The 20,667-nt window shown below is 38.3% G+C and overlaps 1 protein-coding gene across 1 annotated transcript in view; it reads left to right on the top strand.

The window, feature by feature from the left end:
* The window catches only part of Plppr1 (phospholipid phosphatase related 1), a 124,101-nt gene extending 113,876 nt beyond the window's left edge, over positions 1-10,225 (top strand). Inside the window, exons 5-7 of the mRNA XM_035438974.1 lie at positions 1,830-2,006; positions 6,155-6,286; positions 10,193-10,225. Coding sequence (XP_035294865.1) covers positions 1,830-2,006; positions 6,155-6,286; positions 10,193-10,225 — 342 coding nt within the window. The remainder of the gene's footprint in view (positions 1-1,829; positions 2,007-6,154; positions 6,287-10,192) is intronic.
* Positions 10,226-20,667: the final 10,442 nt, after the last annotated feature.

Below are 20,667 nucleotides of genomic sequence, written 5' to 3'. Positions count from 1 at the left end.
TGCCCTCAACTTTTGTATTTTTATCAGGCTCAATTCACTACTGTGTGAAATTACTTTAGATAACACCATTATACAAATAAATCAGTAACTTAAATCAGTGTGTCATCATCAAATGAGACCCAAACCTCAGTGGCAGCAGAAAAAATTAAATATAGTGGATGCACGTAGCATGCAATGCAGGCATCATCTGAAGATTTGGATAGCAACCCATTCAAATCAGGCCTCACACTGAATTAGATAAACCTGGACACAACATTCCAACTGAGTAAATAGTTTCTGTTGTGTGTTAAATTAAGCTTTCAGGATTACGCTAAACTGATGGATATGCTAATTGCCAGAACTTGATCATTCTGTGGTGCAGAGAAGTTTTGAAACACTACACAGCACACATAAATGTCTGCAATTATTATGTGTCAAATAAGAAGAAAACTCTAATGAAAACATTATTCAGCTGTTGCTTCCTAGTTTCCAGTTAATACGGTAAAGAATATCAACCAGGGGTTCTATATTCTTAATAGTTAATATTTTTACAGGAAAGACTCATAAAAGACATACCTAGAAAACAATATAGAAGCATAAAAAAATCAAATTGAACATATGTATTTGCATTCAGCATTTTAAGAAACAATTCCCATAGTGTGAGAATACTACATTATGTTATAATCTGTGTGACCTTGGTCACCTGCTAACTAGGATAGAGAGGCTCCTTTATCCCACCAGGATTCATACTAGTATTGAAGCATCGTCATAAAAATTACCTTCCCATGTAATATTGCCAGATACACCCATGTGAATGTATTTGTGCTCAGGATACCAAATATTCGATAGGTTATGGTCTTAAATGTCAGCCTTTCCTTGTGCCTTTTTAGGGTTACTGAACTCACCACATTTGATAAGAAATGATGAGACAAGTCTGTAGTCCCCAAACCCACATGGGAGGGAGAGGCAGGAGGATTGTAGTGAGTTTAAAGTCAGACTGGGTTACATAGCAGTCCATCCAAAAGGAAAAAGGAGAAATGGTGAGTCACTAGTGCCCTCTGCTGGTATGTTGTAGTAATTATGAAAGTAATGTGATTTTCTGGAAGCAGGTTTCTTAATTGTAGACCTTGTGGGAGGGGCCGGGCAGTGATCACAACATCTACAATAACATTTGATAATAATAGCCCACATTTCAAGCTTCAGTGAACACATCTTTTATTTGATTCAGAGCATTCACTCTCGTATATTGTGGTACACAGAAAAGTTTAGTGTTTTAAAACACTCTGAAGTAGACAAATGGATAGAGCAGAGCACAGTTGTCCCTGGTGTGAGAATCAACTTCCAGCACAACAGTGACCTGTAGTCAGGATTGGGCCATTCAAATTAGGTCCATCAGTCAGTTTGTGAGCAATTTTTTATCATACTCCAAAAAGTAAAAGGTAAAGTCTCTCATCTACCTGATATCCTCTGCCACAAACTCATTCAAATAAAAGGTTTAATTGGTACCTAAGATTTTTATGTGTTTTAATAGCACCACACAATTCTATGTTTCTTCACATAAAAACTGTGTGTTCTGAACCCAGCCATTATCCTTCAGTTACTCCTTCTGTCAATATAGCCTCTGTTCACAAACTCATTACGATGCAAAAGTGATTAAGAACACATGCTCATTGTCATTGATTCACTGTTTCCTCACTAACTAACTAGCTTAATGAAGTTGTCCAAAGAGATGTAGTTGCCATGGTTCCCTTTGTCAAAGCCTCTGTTCCCGACCTGGGACATGAGTGCATTCATGCGGATGCACCAGCATAAGGACTGCCTGAAACTCACTGGTCTGTCTCTCACTGCAGATGTACATCACAAGCACAATCAAGACAAAGAGCAGTCGACTGGCCAAGCCAGTGCTGTGTTTGGGGACCCTCTGTACAGCCTTCCTGACAGGCCTCAACCGGGTCTCAGAGTACCGGAACCACTGTTCGGATGTGATTGCTGGATTCATCCTGGGCACTGCAGTGGCACTGTTCCTGGTATGCTGGCCTCTTTCTCTCCACGTCATCCCTTTTATGTTCTCTGCATAAAGTCACAGTGCACTGAGTTTCCCAGATTCCAGTCTGAGTCATTGTTCCTCAGGTCACTGTCCAGAGAATATGCATGCTATTTCTGCAAGAACAGAGACTGGGCACCTTACTTCAAGAAATATGACTAGCCATGTTTCTTGAGAGAGTCAAGGAGAATACTATCCCCAAGAAGGCTATGTTTTGTCTTCAAGCTTTCAGCTTGGTAACATAGTGTGTCTCAAACTAAGTGTTTGAATATTTACAGTCAGTGTCCAGGGCTCAGGAGCTACATGTTTCTAGGCAATGCACAAAGGATGAAGACCACTAGTGGATCAGGCTCTCTCCTACAGCACTGCAAAACAAAACAAAAACAAAAACAAAAAAAAGCTGCATCTGGACCCAAGAACTGTCTTAGTATACATGTACATACCATTTCAGAAGTATAGAAACCCTATAGTTAATCATTTGCCTTTTAGAGGCCTGTTGGCATCTTATTTTAACTAAGTGGCATCTATATTTGACACCCTGAAGAATTTAGGCAAACACAGCTGCCTCCATATCTTTGAAGTTCTGATGATTTTTTAGTTCTTCAAAGAGATGGTGACATGGCTACATGCTCTTCTGGAAAAATCCCTTAATCTGACTAGGACTGGAAAAGAAGAATCTGTGCTCATTTTTATCTTGTTCTAATCCAGTTTCATTGAAGTGTGGCAGAAACAGGGTGGTACACACTGTCCAATGTGATAAACTTTACATCTCTCTTGTTTTTTCTTTCCCCTTTACCTCAGGCAACCATTGGGGTTTAATTTGTTTTTCTACATTTGGATTTCACGTAAATGAAGTGATATAATAGGTATTTTCTGACTTTTTACTTCCATTATAGTTTATATTTGGAGACATATTCATGTTGTGGAATGTAACGATAACTCATTTCTTTTTATTGCTCTATAGTGTTATATTTCCTGGACATACCAGAGAGATACGGTTTTGTTCTTTGGTTGTTTTAACAGTAGGTCACCAGGCATATAAACTCACATGTCCTGCATAAAATAAAGCCATTGTCAGTAGCAAGACACTACCCAAAGAGATGAGGTCACTAAAATCTTCAAGGACCTGCCACCCATTCTACTCTGTCCTTGATAGTCCAAGCCCTTTTAAGACTCGCAACACACATATACTCATATATTTATATTCATATATTCTTATGACTTAACTCTTTTTTCCCTTTCTGCTCTCAATGCAAAAAAAAAAAAAAAATACATGCATGACTATCCCAGCCTCTACCTCTACATTTTACCTGAAAATGCTCACACTTTTCTATGGAACATTATCAGAAGCTATTGTCACTCAACATTCCCTCCATCAGCTCCCAGCTTTCTTTTTATAATGGAAGAGGGGGGATTGGAGGGCAAATTCTCTGGGTAAAGTCACAGAGAAAGCACTGGAATGTTCCCATGATCTGGAGTCTCATTAAAGAGACTCCCTGGGAAAGACTTTTGAAAGAAAACAAGAATTACAGGTGACTTCAAGAGAATGGAGTGTTTTTCAAGGGAGCTCACTGATACATGAATAAAGACAGGCTCAGAAGAAAAGTCAAGCAGTCTTGACATCCAACGCCACTAGAGAGCACTATGAAATGGCCATGAAGACTGCCCACATAGCTGCTTGGAGTCTTTGAGAAATGATGTCCGTAAAGCCTGTGGGTGGCTGGGATGCCATGTACAGATTCTGCTTTAAGATTAGACTTGTTTCCTGTTAGTCATTTGCAGTTTCTTGCCTACCCCTCGGTTACTATTTAGTCTGTTATTGCTTCCAGTGGTTTAACCGTTATTGACAATTTTGCTTTCATCTGATGGTTTTTACTTAAAAATCCAAATTTGCCATTGAATTGCTGTCTGCCTTGCATGCACATACCCACACCTCAGAGACACACATCAAGCTGGGAACAGGGAGGAAGGTGAACTCAGAGGGAGAATGGAAGAAACCAGAACAGAGATCTGGAGAGGAGACACAGGAAGAGACAAAAAACAACAGTGTCAGTATAATCTTTGCTATAGGTGTCTGTTTCCCATGAGGAATAACATGGGGAATGAGGAAGGAAAATGTTGGTTGAGCAATTACTACATGTCCTACAGTAAAAATACCTCAAATTGTGAGTTCCTAGGGCACCCCTAGCAATATTTTCTCTTCATTTTATTGTTTAGGAAATTGAGCCTCAAAATACATAAGGCTCTGACACCTTAGCCTTCAACCATTTCCTAAATGGCCAAAATTTTAAGCATAGCTGTAGTTGAGGTGGAGAAGAGACAGATAAAAATGTCTGTGTAAATGTTCTCTACGGTTTGAAAAATTACAGGACAGAAAACACTACATATATAAACAGAGATGTGGAATAACAAGAGAAATTATGGAAATTGGAAGACAAATTCAATACAGGCAGAGAAGATGATAAAAACTTATGACACAGATAGGAAATAAGAAAAGCAGACAATCATTTATAGGCAAAGTTTTCAATAGAGATAGATAGATAGATAGATAGATAGATAGATAGATAGATAGATACATACATACATACATACATACATACATACATACATACATACATATTGCTTGTCAGTTGTGTTTTGGTTTGGTTTGGTTTTTGGTTTTTTGAGACAGGGTTTCTCCTATTGCTTTGGAGTCTGTCCTGAAACTCGCTCTGTAGACCAGGCTGGCCTTGAACTCAGAGATCCGCCTGCCTCTGCCTCCCAAGTTCTGGGATTAAAGTCATGAGTCATCAATGCCCAGCTGCTAGTCAGTTGTTTAAGTCAAGTAAATTTGGCTATGATCATTTTAGGCAGAAGTTAAACATCAGCCAATATGGGCTGAGTGTTGTGCCTGAATCACAAGGATCCCCAAAGAGACCAGGGAGACAGACCACCGATGCAAATGCACGAGGTTTATTAATTGTTCTATCCTACCTCAGGAGGGACCCCACAAACTGACACAGCAGCCTCCAGAAGGGGTGACGTTCTCTGTCTATTGCTAGGTCTTTAAAGACAAAAGTCACAGGATTACATCAACAGGTATGGGTTGGTTTCTGATTGGTTGACATTTGGGGAACAATCAAGAAATTTTTCAAAGGCATATTTTTGGCATGAAATACCTGTGTACCAGGTATTCTCATTGGTCAGTGATGAGAGGGAACATTCTGTGGTTTCTATGGCTTTGTTTTGTTACTTGCACGTGGCCTGTTGTATATAGATACCAATAGTTTTTAGAACTGTATCCTGGAGACTATAGGGGAGGTTTTGGTCTCCCCTGGAGTTTCTTTTGTGGCCAAACAGTTCCCAGGAACGAAGTAGTTAGGAGGCTAGTGGGGTCTGGAGTTTCTTTGTGTTCAGTTTGGCCCTAGGCTCCAGGAGGCCAGAGGATCTGGAGTTTCCTTGTCTCAGAGACCTACATGTCTTTTCTGTAGCCTGTCATTGCTGCTAAAGCAGGGGACTGAGTGAGGTTCTGGTCCCTTTATTCCTAGGAATGAAGTCTTTGAGTTTAGTTTACCCCTTTCACTGAGTACTTGCTGAGTTTGGTACTCAAGAGACAAAATAGTAATAGTGACGGGATTTTGAGCAATTTAAACTTTGCCTGTTCAAGCTGAACAATTAGTAGCACCTCACTCCTTACTGTTGGAAATTGTTGGCTGGGTTAACAAAAATGAGACAAAACCCTCAGGACACTACCAAACACATAGCAACCCTCAGGACATGCTTGCTTTGATTATGAGATGGCTTACATTTATCATACTGTCACAAATCTATATGGTAAGTATGCCCATTCCCATTTGACAGCTGAAGAGATGAGCTCTGTGGAGTCGACTGGCTGTCCTCACCCACCTGGTGAATTTGCCTCACCATTACATACAGTGTACTCAGCACACTCTTGGTCTCCCAAAATTCCAACGAAATATATCACCTCCATAACGATATTCAAGGACAGCAGTGTGCCATACTCAAAGATGACCAGACACTGCCCACTGGAGTCTGACCCCAATCTCTGCACCCCCTACCCTGCAGGGAATGTGGTAGTTCATAACTTTCCACTGGAGTCTGACCACAATTTCTGTTCTTCCCCATCTGCAGGGAATGTGTGTGGTTCATAACTTTAAAGGAACGCAGGGCTCTCCTTCTAAACCCAAGCCAGAGGATCCCCGTGGAGTTCCCTTGATGGCTTTTCCAAGGATAGAAAGCCCTCTGGAAACCTTAAGTGCACAGGTACAGTAAAGTGACTTTAGCAAGCAAACCCATGATCTTGGAAGATTGTTTACATAAACCTGAGGAAGTGCTTAGTGTTGTGCAGATTTAGGGTACTTTGGCCTCTAATGTACAATCAACATTCATGAAATTTGAACTATTCATTAGGGAATCCAATTGGACTGACAACTGAGTTGTTTCTTGTGCAATTCCGTTTTCCTTTGGGACAGGGTTGTGAGGGTGTATCCAAACTTCCAGGGCATATGAAAGCCTAAGGTTTGCAAGTTCCTAATATAGTATAGCATGATGTTTGCATGGAAATTGCACAGAAATTCATATATGCATTTATCTCCCCTTCACTTGTCATGCCTACAACAATGCAAACACTGAGTAAATAGCTGTTAAACTGAACTGGTGAGGTGAATACTGACATGGAAACAATGTTGTATATATTCAGGTTCCTAGATACTTAGCATCTGATTTACAAATTCATGGCTGCAGAACCCATGGGTAAATGGAAAGGCAACTGTGTTTAGCAGGACAAAGATTTTGTTCCATCTAGTGACTAGTGACTCAAGCTAGAGGTGTATGATCTGTCTTAACAACAATCACAAATTCAGCATAACAACACTTTCTGGGTAGGTGTTCTACAAAAAGTCCTTTTAGAGGGTTTTGTTCAAAACTGAGTGTTGGTGGTGCATGCCTTTAATCCCAGAGATAGGAATATAATACCCTTTAGTTGTTGTTCATGAAAGAGAAGAAGCAGTCAGTGAGAGTCCTTTTCTCTCACTTTCACAGTACCCTGCAATTAACATTGCTCTGTTTTGGAAAGAGCAATCAAAAATTAACTCTCTCTGGATGTGGCCGAGTCTCCCTGTCTTCTACTCGTGAGGAGAACAGATGGTTTTCTTTAATTCATACAAAAAACAGAAGACATGCCTAAATAACATTACTTAATCAAAGTTAAACACAGATCCATCTAACGCTGAAGGTCCTGTGTGTCCTACTGTAGCATACAGCCTCATCTTTCATTCTAGCAAACTTCCTTTTCTAAAATCTACCTCTCTCAGGCTTGAGTATGAAAATGTGCTTTCTGGGTAAGAGCCTCCTGTACCACACCTGATGCCAGAGTTTACAGTAGAAGCTACTGCTTTGTGATTGGATGAATGGAACCACCTTCCAAGGGAGGAACTGTGGAGATTTCAAAGACCAGAACTGCCCTTTGGAGCACATACTTACACACATGTAATCCATCTGCCATTCAGAGTCTTTCGAGAAACAGCTTCCCCTGGTCCAGAATCAGGCATCTCCTTTGCCTTCCCTAGAACATGTTTCCCTTTGCCTCATGGTGCCCTCCTCCTTAAAACCCATGTTTGATATGTACATTCTACATTTCCCACTGATACTTCTGATTAAGACCAGGTGCGGTATAAAGAAAATAAAATGTAAATCACCATAGAAAATCCAAACAGAAGAGATCATGTTTTCCAACCATCATTGTATGGGCCTATAGGGTTACTAAATGACCCCAAAAGACCAGCCTGGTCTTTCACCCACCCATGCTCTACAACTGAATGCCCATATCACCCTAACAAAGAATCTAAATTAGAAATGAAGCAACTTGTTAACTCTCTCTGGATGTGGCAGAGTCTCCCTGTCTTCTACTTGTAAGGAAAATACATGGTTTTCTTTAATTCATAAAAAAAAAAAACAGAAGACGAATCCAATTGGTAACAAGACTATAGATGCCTAGACCACCACCACTACCTGCCGCCAAGGGATTTTAATTCAGCATGTTCAGAGTGGAAAAAACAGGAAAAAAATGTTTTCAGTGGATTCTGATGCACTTTTGATTCAGAATTAGTACTAACCCAAACTTTATACTATAAAAAGAAAAAAAGTAGTCAAAGTCACCCATCTGATTGTCTTAAGTTACTGAATTATTTCATCCTTATTACTTAATATTGCATAGAATTATATAAACACATAGATTACCCAAGCATTGACAAAACAAAGAAGTAGATTATAAAAGTAAAATCGGAACAGGAATGGTAGATCCCCATTAAGAACTCTTGCTCTTGCAGAGGATGTGGACTTAGTTCCCAGAGCCCATGTGGTGACCTATGACCATCTGTAACTCCAGTTCCAGGGGATCCAACACTCTCTTCTGATCTTTGCAGGCGCTGCATACATTTGGTGTACCAGACATACACACAGGCAAAACACTAAGGCACATAAAAAATAAAAATAGTAAGTCTTTCTTAAGGAAAATTATGGGATTGGAATATTGCTCAGTAACAGGGCACTTGCCTGGCAAGCATAAGAGCCTAGGTTCAACTCTAAGTAATATTAATGAATTAATTAATGTGACATTAACTAAACAAAGTTTTTGTTTTTCATTTTGTAGAAATAAATCCATCCAAGTTCAATTGGCACAACTTGAAAAACACCAAATCCCCAGCTTTTAAAATATATAGTTCGGGGTTTAGAGAGCTGACTCAGCAATTCTTGCAGAGGTCCAGAATTCTGTTCCTGGAACCCAAGTCTGGTAGTCACAATAGCCTGGGCTGGTTATGGGATTATGAGCTAGGAGTATAGTGCAGTAGCTGTGTACTTGCTCCATAACCCTCAAAACTGCAGCTCCAAGCTACTCAATGCCCTTTTCTGACCTCCTGATAAACACAGGTGCATACATACAAACATATGCACATGTACATACATAAAATAAAATAAATCTTTTTTAAAACATACAACTGATCTCCCAAGAGTATGTCTCCAGTGTCTTAAAACAAAGATCCAAACATCCTCAAACAATGAGATGAAAACTACAGTTTCCTTAAGTATTTACCAATCCCATGGGCCTGTAGTTTAGGGTTTTAAGTTTAAACAAAGGATAAGACTTTGGAAACCACATTAGCAAGTTTTGTAAATGAAATGTGACAGAATTACAAGGAAAAATACATACTTCTGAAGTAGTATACTTTTACCACATTTCAGGAACAAGCAAGCAACAGAATATACAGATGTCTGATAATATTCATTTACATTATACAAAAAAATTCTTCAAAACACATAAAATATTTTAATATATAAAATGATCATGTACAAGACCAGAAAGCAAGTCTTAAGAAAATTTAGGGTCAGTGAGATGACTTAGAAGGTAAAAGTACTTGTCATCAAACCTGGTGAACTGAGTTCCTGAGACTTTGATGGTGGAAGGAGAAAACTATCTCCTACAACCTATCCTCTGACCTCCACATATGTGTGGTCCCACATTTGTACACATGGACACATACGTATAAATAAAATTTAATTTAAAAATATGGATAAAGACATTTTAATGGCTCTTCTTCATTATATAGACCACATCCCCTATAGGTTAAAGGAAAACCTAAAGGAAAACCCCTCTATCCACTGGAAAATATTAATTTTAGTTCCACAGAACTCATAACTCAAAGAATAGGTCCTGCAAGTTTAGTTGGTATTCAGTATTCAAAACATTTCAAAGGTATGAAATATAACTGTCACTTTGAAATCTTTAAATACTTACATTAAAACAGTAAGGAAGTGTTTACATGAAGAAATGATTCTACCTTGGTTAGAAATCCTGAAGGAAGAGGTATCAGGAGTTGAGGGGTCTTAAAAGAATGCATTAAGGGGAAATAATTGGTGTATTGCTGTTTTTGTTTAGGTTGCTGTCATTATTTGTTTGAGAGACAACATGGAGTTGGGTGGGTTGAGAGAGGGAAGGATCTGGGGGTAAGGGAAACGATGATGAAAATACATTGTGCAAAAAGTTTAAAATATTAAAAATTAAAAAATAAAGAGACCAGCGAGCTTTAGCCTGAAAGACATTTCAGGAATGATGAGAGTGTGTAGAAATCAGTCAGTCCAGCCCTGAGTGTCTACCTGTTGCTTGCTCTACAGAATCACTCGGCCTCCATGACTGAAGTCACCTGAGATGAATGGAGAGATGCAGCTGTAACTGGTTTCTTTTTTTTTTTCTCAACAACCTTCTAGTTCAATGCTTCAAAACACACAGTGACTCAAGTCAAACTGTGAAGACAAGTATTACATTTATCTAGTTAGAGGCTAATGTTTTGTACATTTTTTGTATTAAAAAGTGATGTAGCTTGCTCTGATCTGTTTTTGTCAGTTTTAATATATTTATGCCAGAATTTTAAAACCAACAAAATTTTGCTCTTGTTCAAGTGTGCATTGAAGAATCACATTTACTCAATGGTTGATGTTGTTTTGTGATATTTGTACACAAATCTTTTCTCAGTTTTATAGACACAAATAAAGTGAATGATCCACTTTAAACCTTTATTATCACAGTTTCTGCCTCCTCCAGAAGCTTTGAATTTTAATGAGAGTTAAACTTTACAGGAAGTTTACAGGAAGGACCATGGTGGTTAATTATAAATTTCAAAATCAATCTTGAGGAAAATATTTGGAATAGAACATCGTGTTCTGTTCTGTTAATAATTTATTGTATTCCAAGTTAAAGTGACAGTGGCATACTAGTGAAGATTTCTAGTTTCCTAAATATTGACACAGAAGCCAATATTTGGGGTGGGGGTTGCTTATATGACTCTTTCTTAGATAATGGCCTTGCCCACCTAAGGAATTCAAGATCGATCTGGAATTCTGTCCTTAGGCAGGCAGGTGAAACTGTAGCCTTCTATCCAAAAGAGCAGTTAGCACCAGCCTTTCCTGCCAACTCAACAGTTTTGTATTCATGTTGTATGGACTTTTTATGAAAAGAATATTTTACAATTTGCACAGTATTATTTTACAGAAGGATATCAGAGCATCTACAATATACAACCCAGAACAACATCTTCACTTGGGGGCTTCTAAATGTTCTTAGATTTTAACTGCATCCCGTTTTCTAGCATGGTGATAATGTGCCCTTCCTTTGAGAGAAGGAGTTCCCTATCTGTATCTATCAAGATGTGTTCTTGACACACTCATGTCAGCTCTTATTAGTTTTTTTGTACATATTTTTTTTTCTAAATAGAAGAAAGAAAAGTTATCACAAAATGTATTCTGACTCATGTCCTTTGTTTGACATTTATTTCACTTGATGGTGTTTGAAGAACCACAGAATGACCCGAAAGTGTTTGTGCTTTTCAATTCATGTGAACGGAGGTTAAGTGAACCCAACTAGGAGCATGACTGAAAGGTCATCAGAGAGGAAAGGGAGGTAGGGACAGAGTGAATGGGAATGGATACGTATGTGTGTGCATGCATATGTGTTTATTTATTAAGATATTCAAATGTACTTCCGAATTCCTAGTGTGGGACCTTAGTCTTCAGCTTGCTCTGGAACTTCTGAGTTTTCAATAAACACTTAATCTTCTTTTAGGAACAAAAGGTACCTCTGCTAAAACTTTCCTTGGCCCTATTTGTCCTCAAATGTTTACCTAAATTCTCTTACATGCATTCAGATACATCTTCTAAGAAGTGCCTAACTAAAGTTGGAGAAAAGAGCAAGTAGTTAGCCACTATTCACCCCTAATGCTAAACTACCTGCCCCCACATATATAATGCAATCTGTTGTTTGCAGTGCAAGGAACCCAGGGAAGATATATAAAGTTAAAACACTGTGATGATATCTATATATCAGTTCCAACATTGTGGTCCAGCTCTGTCTAGTTCTTATTTCTATTCTTCCTGTTACATAAAGATTCCTCTAAATCAAGTTAAGCCTTTTTTGGTATGATATGTCTACTTAGAGGCTCATGAATGCTACAGAGGAATGGAAACCCTGAGAGAGGATCGTTTGCAAACTCTGAACTCTCTCCTCTCCTATGCACTAAAGGTAATGTTTATCTAAACACATGGGATTTTTGAAGAAATAAAATAAAGTCATCTATTTTATTTTATTTTTTCCTAAAACATCAAAAAATGGTGGTAGGCTAAAGCTGGGCAGTGGGTGGCACACACCTTTAATCCCAGCACTGTGAGTTTGAGGTTAGCCTGGTCTACAGAGCGAGTTCCAGGACAAGCTCCAAAGCTACACAGAGAAACCCCGTCTTGAAAAAAAAGGTGGTAGGCAAAATTGATTGTTTATTACCCATTTCATGTCACACTGAAATGCTATTCACCAAACTGTATTTGGAAAAAAAATCAGTTCAACAAAATGGCTCACACTAAATTTGCATGCTTCTTTTCAGTTTGATTCTGGGAAGATTACCTGTTATTTCAAAATCTGTGGCTACAGACTTTGGTTTCATAGTGCAGGAGTTGTAGAGTATTATAAGACAAGCTATGTGCTATGGCATACTACTGTACATCAGTCAGAACTAAGGGCCCCAGGGCCCCATTTAGTCTGACCCCTTTGCATGGTTCCATGATGACTTCAGTAGTGTCTCTACTTACACTTAAGCTACTTTAACTGAATCACATTGATTGTTGTCCTCCATCTAGAATTTGAGATTCTATTCTCAGGTTTGGACTTCTCTACTTGTATTTGCTGCCAAGGACAAAGCTCTCTGTCCATACCGGGCAAGTAGTGACAATAGGATAAGAGAAACATGAATTCTGTGGTGAGTTTTTCTTCATCGTTTTATTGATGTCAAAAAATGCCTGAGAAAGTCAGGCTCACTGTAGAAGAAGACTGAAAAGAAACAAGACTAATAAAGTGCTTTGATGTTGTGCAACAATGAACCTCTTAATCTCATGGACATTCACACTTTGATGGCATGCCCATTGCAGAACTTGGTGCAGAGAACATTTTGTTAAAGTCTACCCAACAAATACATGTCAGACTTTTCCCCAACTTGGTCAAAGAGAGAATGTAGTTTATTTGGAATGAAGAGAACCTTTAATAGTGCCTAAAATAGCTTTTAAAATGCCATGGTTAGATAAAGAAATAATGATGGCAAAGAATCTGCCCTAAGCAGGAATGACCTGTGAATGTTCCATTGGTAAAGATGTTTTCATGAGGCTGTGATGGACAGGAAGGCTTGGTAGCTCCAGTATTTGCAGAACACAAATATCCTTAATCTTCACTTGAAAGAAGAGGGTGAGTACCATTGGAATGAATTAGTAAGAGCTATAATTGATACTTATGCTTTGAAAAATTGAGTTTATTCCCAATAACTACCAACTGCAACAAGTGGAATCTTAAAGGCAGACACATAATAGAACCAATTGTCTAAGTTTATTTCAAGGACTGGTTTCCACTAATGCTGCAATAGTAAAGATGTTCAAAAAGATTTAAAAAAAACATTAAGGTTATATTAACAAATTTGGCCTTACTCCTTTACAAGGTATTTCCCGAGAATCTAGAAAATAAAACTATTTGTTTACAGTAAATGCATCCTAACTTCCCCTGCAGCCCTAGAGACCTTGGGCTTTATCTCATTATCTTCAATTACACCCAGTACATATGGGGAACTACCCCATGAGCTCATTCATGGAAAAAGTTTTCTCAGTAGACCCTTGAGAAGTAACTTCAGGAGCCACCAATGCTAGCATATACAGCTACTATACAGACAATGTAACTCTCTTTGGGAAGTCCACACCCATAATCTTTTGTTTTGTTTTGTTTTTGAAGGATTTGGAAGCTGTGCTGGAACTCGCTCTAGGCTGGCCTCAAACTCACAGAGATTCAGCTGCCTCTGCCTCTCAAGTGCTGGGATTAAGACATATCTTAAATATGTCTTACTTTCTTTCCAAGGTACTTCTCTTTCTACTAACCTGTTCTAAAATTGGTTTAAATGTCTTCTAAAAGCTGATGAGATGGAACAGTGGACAATGGGGCTTGCTGTCAAGCCAGATGATCTGAGTTCAATTCTGGGAACTCACATGGATAAGGAGAGAATTGATTCCCAAGGGGACACCGCCATACATGTCTATCTGCAATTGTAAACACACACACACACACACACACACACACACACACACACACACACACACGATTTTTAATACCCCTCAGCTCTTCTTCACACTGGCTTCACCCTGAAATCCTTTCCTGCGGCAAAGACAGTCATCTGTTTTCACTTCAGTGGAGTTTCTTAAAAGATAAAGGAAGTCCTCAGTGTACTTCCTGTGATCCGGTCATTGTATGGATTAACAAGAGAATTAGACCATGAGAGCCAAAAAAGCAAAACTTTATTCAAGATCTCTAGGTGAGCAGAGTACCAACTGCCAGGGTATCCCCAAGAGAAAGGAAATCAGCCATGCAAAAAGGAGTCTTGAGGTTTGTTTTTTTTTTTTTTTTTTTTTTTTTTTTTGGATGCTTTTAGTCAATGGAGTGTGGTGGGAGAGACTTGAGGAGGAAAAGGGAACTTTAACAGTCAAAAGGTATCGCAGTAAGAAACATTTTATGAGGGTAGGGGGTCACTCTGGCCATTAGGACAGCAGGACGCTGTGATCAAGCTGTTCTGCTGAAACCAGGGATCAGCAGAGTTATGAGAGCTGTAGAATGATCAGTTTCCATTTTCCTGAAGGGTCAAGGTTCCACATCTTGATATCTTGGTGACTCCATCTTGGGCCAAAGATCTGGGCCAGCTGACAATACTATTCTTGCCCTAGTGACATCAGCATGTATACAAAACTATTCTGCTACTTACTGTCACTCCCTGTTACTCCATGACTATGTTGTAATGAATACCAAAATGTTTAACGACATCCTACTTCTTGATCCAGAAATGGAGGAAAGGGCAAACAAAAATTAGAAGAAATCAATGAATACCTTAAAGAAAGCCAAGAAAAACAATAAAACAAATGAAGGAAATAGTCCAAGACTTGAAAATTGAAATAGAGGCAATAAAGAAAAAGAATTAAGGAAATAGAAAATCTGGGTAAATAAGCAGGAACTACAGTTGTAAGCATAACCAACAGAATGCAATAGATGAAAGACAGACTCTCAGGTGGTGAAGATAATGATAGAGGAAATAGATTCATTGGTCAAATAAAATGTTAAATTCAACAAATTCTTAAGATAAAACATCCAGGAAATCTGGGACAGCATGAGAAGACCAAACCTAAGAATAATAGTGATAGAAGAAGTAGAAGAATTCCATCTCAAAGGCACAGAAAATGTATTCAACAAAATCATAGGATAAAACTTTCCCAACCTAAAGAAGGATATACCTATGAAGGTACAAGAAGCTTACAAATCACCAAATAGACTGGACCAAAAAAAGTCCCCTCACCATACAGAATAAACATACAGAATAAAGAAAGAATAATAAAAGATGCAAAGGAAAAAGACCAAGTAATATATAAAGGCAGACCTATCAGAATTACACCTGGCTTCTCAATGGAAACTCTGTAAGCCAGAAGGTCCTGCACAGATGTTCTGCAGACACTAAGAGACCATGGATGCCAGCCTAGATTACTAAACCAATCAAATATTTCAATCACCATAGACAGAGAAAAATATTTCATGACAAAATCAGATTTAAGCAATATCTATCTACAAATCCAGTCCTACAGAAAATACTAGAAGGAAAACTCCAGCCCAAAGAAGTTAGCTGCACCCAGGAAAGCACAGGCAGCAGATAACATCATACCAGCGAAGGGAAACACGCAAACAGTACCACCACCAATAAAACCAGTTATAGCAGGAATTAACAATCACTGGTCTTTAATATCTCTTAATATCAATGGGCTCAATTCACCTATAAAAAGATACAGGCAAACAGAATAGTACAAAATCAGAACCCATACTTCTGCTGCATAAAAGAAATACACCTCAACCTCAAAAACAGTCATTACCTCAGAGAAAAGGGTTGGGAAATAGTTTCCAATCGAATGGACCTAATAAACAAGATGTTATAGCTATCCAGATATCTAAAAAAAATAGACTTCAAACTAAAATTAATCAAAAGAGATGGAGAGAATATTTCATATTCATCACAAGGACAATCCATCAAGATGAAGTCTCAATTCTAAATATCTATGCTCCGAATACAAGGGTAGCAACATTTGCTTAAAAATTTTTACTAAATCACACATAAAACCCCACATTAATAGTGGGAGACTTCAACACCCCACTCTTGTCACTGGGCAGGTATGCCAGACAGAAACTTAACAGAGAAATAAGGGAATTAACAGATGCTGTGTCTCAAATGGACTTAACAGACATCTATAGAACATTCTATCCAAACACAAAAGAATATAACTTCTCCTCAGTACCTCATGGAATCTTTTCTAAAACTGACCACATACTCAGTAGCAAAGCAGACCTCAACAGACACACACACACAAAAATTGGAATAACCCCCTGTATCTTATTGGATCACAATGGCTTAAAGTTAATATGGAACAACACAAATTGTAGAAACCCTACAAACTCATAGAAATTGAACAATGCTCAAGTGAATCATCACTGGGCCAAGGAAGAAATAAAGAATTAAATTAAAGACTTCCTAGAATTCAACAAAAATGAAAGCAAAACATACCCAAACTTATGGGACACTTTAAAAGCAGTGCTAAGAGGAAAGTTCATAGCACTAAGTGCCTATATAAAAAAAACATGGAGAAATCTCACACTAGCAACTTAACAGCACACCTGAAAGCTCTAAAACAAAGAAGCAAACTTACCCAGGAGGAGTACATGCCAGGAAATAACAAAACTGAGGACTGAAATCAATAATTCACAGACCTCAAAAGAACAATACTCAACTTCATATGGAAAAACAAAAAACCCAAAATAATTCTGTATAATAAAGAAACTTTCAGAGAAATCACCATACCTGACTTCAAGCTCTATTATAGAGCTATAGTAATAAAACAGCTTGGTGTTGAAATAAAAACAGACATGTGGATCAATGGAATAGAATTGAATATCCTGAAATTAATCCATACACCTATGAACATCTGATTTTTGAAAAAGAAGCCAAAATTGTGCAATGGAACAAAGAAAACATCTCCAACAAATGTTGCTGGCATAACTAGATGTCAACTTGTAGAAAATGCAAAAAGACCCATATCTATCATCATGTACAAAACTCAAGGCCAAATGGATCAAAGACCTCAACATAAATCCAGCTACACTGAACCTGATAGAAGAGAAAGTGGGAAGTAGCCTTGAACTCATTGGCACAGGAGAAATCTTCCAAAATAAAATGCCAGTAGCATGGACACTGAGGGCAACAATCAATAAAAAGGACCTCTTGAATCTGAGAAGCTTCTATAAGGTAAAGGATATGGTCAATAAGACAAAACAGCAGCCTACAGAATGGGAAAAGATCTTCACCAACCCCACATCGCACAGAAGTCTGATCTCTAAAACATAAATAACTCAAGAAACTAGACACAAAAGTGCCAAATAATCCAATTTAAAGTGGGGTGCAGATCTAAACAGAATTCTCAACAGAAGAAATTCAAATGGCTCTACATCATTAGCCATCATGGAAATGCAAATCAAAACGTTTCTGAGATACCATCTCACACCTATCAAAATGGCTAAGAATAAAAACACTGATGAAAGTTTATGCAAGAGAGGATGTGGAGTAAGGGGAACACTCCTCCGTTGCTGGTGAGAGAGTACACACTTGTACAGCCAGTTTCAAAATCAGTATGACAGTTTCTAAGAAAATTGGGAATCAATCTATCTCAAGACCCAGCAATACCACTCTTGGGCGTATACCCAAAGAATGCACAATCATACTGCAAGGATGTTTGCTCAACTGTGTTGATAGCAGATTTGTAATAGCCAGAACCTGGAAACAACCTAGATGCCTCTCAAGCAAAGAATTGATAAAGAAAATGCAGTATATTTACACAGTGAAGTATTACTCAGTGGTAAAAAAAAAAATAACATCTTGGAATTTGCAGGCAAATGGATGGAACTAGAAAAAAGGACATCCTGAGGGAAGTAACCAAGAAAAAACCCCTGTGCTCCTCACTGCAGACAAAGTCAGGAGAACAAGCAGACCCTCTCCAGATGGCTTCTCAGTGCTCAGTGTGGCTTCCTCACTTCAGGGTCATATATATTGACATCTATAACATGCTACATTACATGTACAGCCCTCCCAGGAAGCCAACTCAAACCATGTGAGAGTGATAGAAAGGTAGAAGGGAGGCACATTTCCTCAAGAGCTTTCCATGTCAAACTAAATACTAAAATAGATTAAATACTAAAACGGATTAAATAATGTCGAATTCTAAATCTATAAAAGTTGCTATTAAATAGATAAAAATATAAACATTTTCACATGTGCAAAAATCCAGACATTTTTTCAAATAGACAGTAAGGAAGAAAAATCCAAGGGCTTTTTTTTCTTTCAAATAGGCAGTAAGTAAGAGCAAATAAATATCTAAGCTATGATAAAATAATTATTTGCTGTTGAAACACAGTAATAATCTGTGAGGAGGCATCATGTAGAAGATAATTTTGCTTTGGGAGCAGAAAACAAATGCATCAATGCAATTTTCAGCTCTTTATTATGAGAAATTTGCAGGCATACATAAAAGCAAATAGAATATTGTAACAGAGCTTACTCAAGACAGCATGCATTGCAGTAATTTTGCTTTTTGCATTCTTCCTGACTTATACAATAATACCCACATATAAAAAACTGGCTACTGTTGAATACTTCATTATAAATCTCTAAACTTCTTTATATAACCACAATACCACCTGATGATGTAATCACATAATAATGTAATCACAATTTGTTAGTGTCATTTCTTGATACAATTTAATATTAATCTATATTCAAATTACTCTAGGAAGACATGGGCCATATTCAAACTATTCTATGGAGTAATGGAAAAAATAATGACAAGTATATGAGTTAGACAATAAAATTATGAGATATTTTCAATAATATAATGACTGTAGATAATAATAACATACAAAATATCAAAAATCATAAAAAGAACAGATTCAGTACAAAAACATCATAAGTATGTGAGGTGATATTTGCCTGGTGTAATAATTCCTGAATATATTCATATTATTAGAACTCAGGGAGTGACAGGTTTAAGAAGAGAGCTGAAATAAAGTCACCCTTCAGACATGAACTACATTAGCAGAGAAGGCAAGGGAGTCTTGCTTCCCTTTAAAACCTGAAGAGGCATTTTACTAAGAGGGCCAGCTTATACTAACAGAGAGATACCCTGGAGAGCACAACAAGGGACAAGGCTCCATGTAAACCACCCAAACAAAAGAGATATCCTGGCTTTCCTATGTTTTGGAGGACAGATGGGAAGTTTCATTCCATTTCAACATAGCCTATGTGCTAAGTACCCAGTAGAACCATAAACCTCTCTGGCAGCTTTGTGGGTGAGGGAATATGAGGCCACAGACTTCTTAACTGTTACAGAGAGAAGAGATGCAGGGAAGAGGCAGGGAGGGGTGCTGTGGGCAGGCCTCAGGCCACACAGTCTTTTTTGTAACTTAATTTTATTTAAATTAGAAACAAGATTGTTTTACATGTCAATCCTAGTTCTCTCTCCCTGCCCTCCTCCCCTGACCCCACCAATCCCCCTATCTCAACCCCTTTCTGCTCCCCAGGAAGGGTGAGGCTTTCCATGGGGGATCGTCAAAGTCTGTCATATCATTTGGAGATGAGCAAAGGGGTCAAGACCAGGCTGGAGAAACACACAGAAACAGCTGACCTGAACAAGGGTTGCTCATGGACCCCAGACTGATAGCTGGGAAACCAGCATAGAACTTTTCCAGACTCCCTGAAGGAGGATGTCAGTTTGGAGGTCTGGATAATCTATGGGACCACTGGTAGTGGATCAGTATTTACCCCTAGTACACAATTGAACTTTGGGAGCCCTCTCCACATAGAGGGATACTCTCTCAGCCTACACACAGTCTTTTTAAACTATCTGTTGCAGAGACATGGGAGGATGGAGGGAAAGAGTGTGGAGAGGTGCAGTGGGCATCAGACTGGGGACTTGGTCTCTTTGAGTGAATAGAGTCTTAAAGTGACAGGCTATGATCTAACATATACATTCAAACATTGCCCTAATATGTCACTGTTATCAGTGAAAAATAAAAATTTAACTTTTTTCCACCTCCTAATTCATTTTTACAGTGACTCTGTTCAGATCAGAGAATTTTTAAGTCTCATATAGTCCTGCCTTTCCAGCCTAACCTAGTGGTACCCATGCAATTAATTACTGAAGTTCTAGAACAGTTGACCTGCAGAATAACCTGCAGTTTGTACTTATGGTGACAACAAAATTGCTCTCCTGCCACAATGCTAGTAAATGATCAAAGGCTTGATTAGGCTAAAGGTCAATATGCTGTAAGGACTGGCTATTAGTAGCATCATCAATATCCAAACCTTCTTCCATGAAGTCCACCATGTCAAACTGCCCCTTTTTACAGAGTGGTGTGTCTAGGCAGTGGCAATATGATCCCTCCATGGCAAAGTGATATTCCTCCTCTCCTGCCCCTTCCACACCATAGTATTTTGTAC

This window comes from Cricetulus griseus, chromosome 2, assembly GCF_003668045.3.
Source record: "Cricetulus griseus strain 17A/GY chromosome 2, alternate assembly CriGri-PICRH-1.0, whole genome shotgun sequence".
NCBI classification, from domain to species: domain Eukaryota; kingdom Metazoa; phylum Chordata; class Mammalia; order Rodentia; family Cricetidae; genus Cricetulus; species Cricetulus griseus.
The sequence above is the reverse complement of the archived record's forward strand: the minus strand, read 5'-3'. Positions and strand labels throughout refer to the sequence as shown.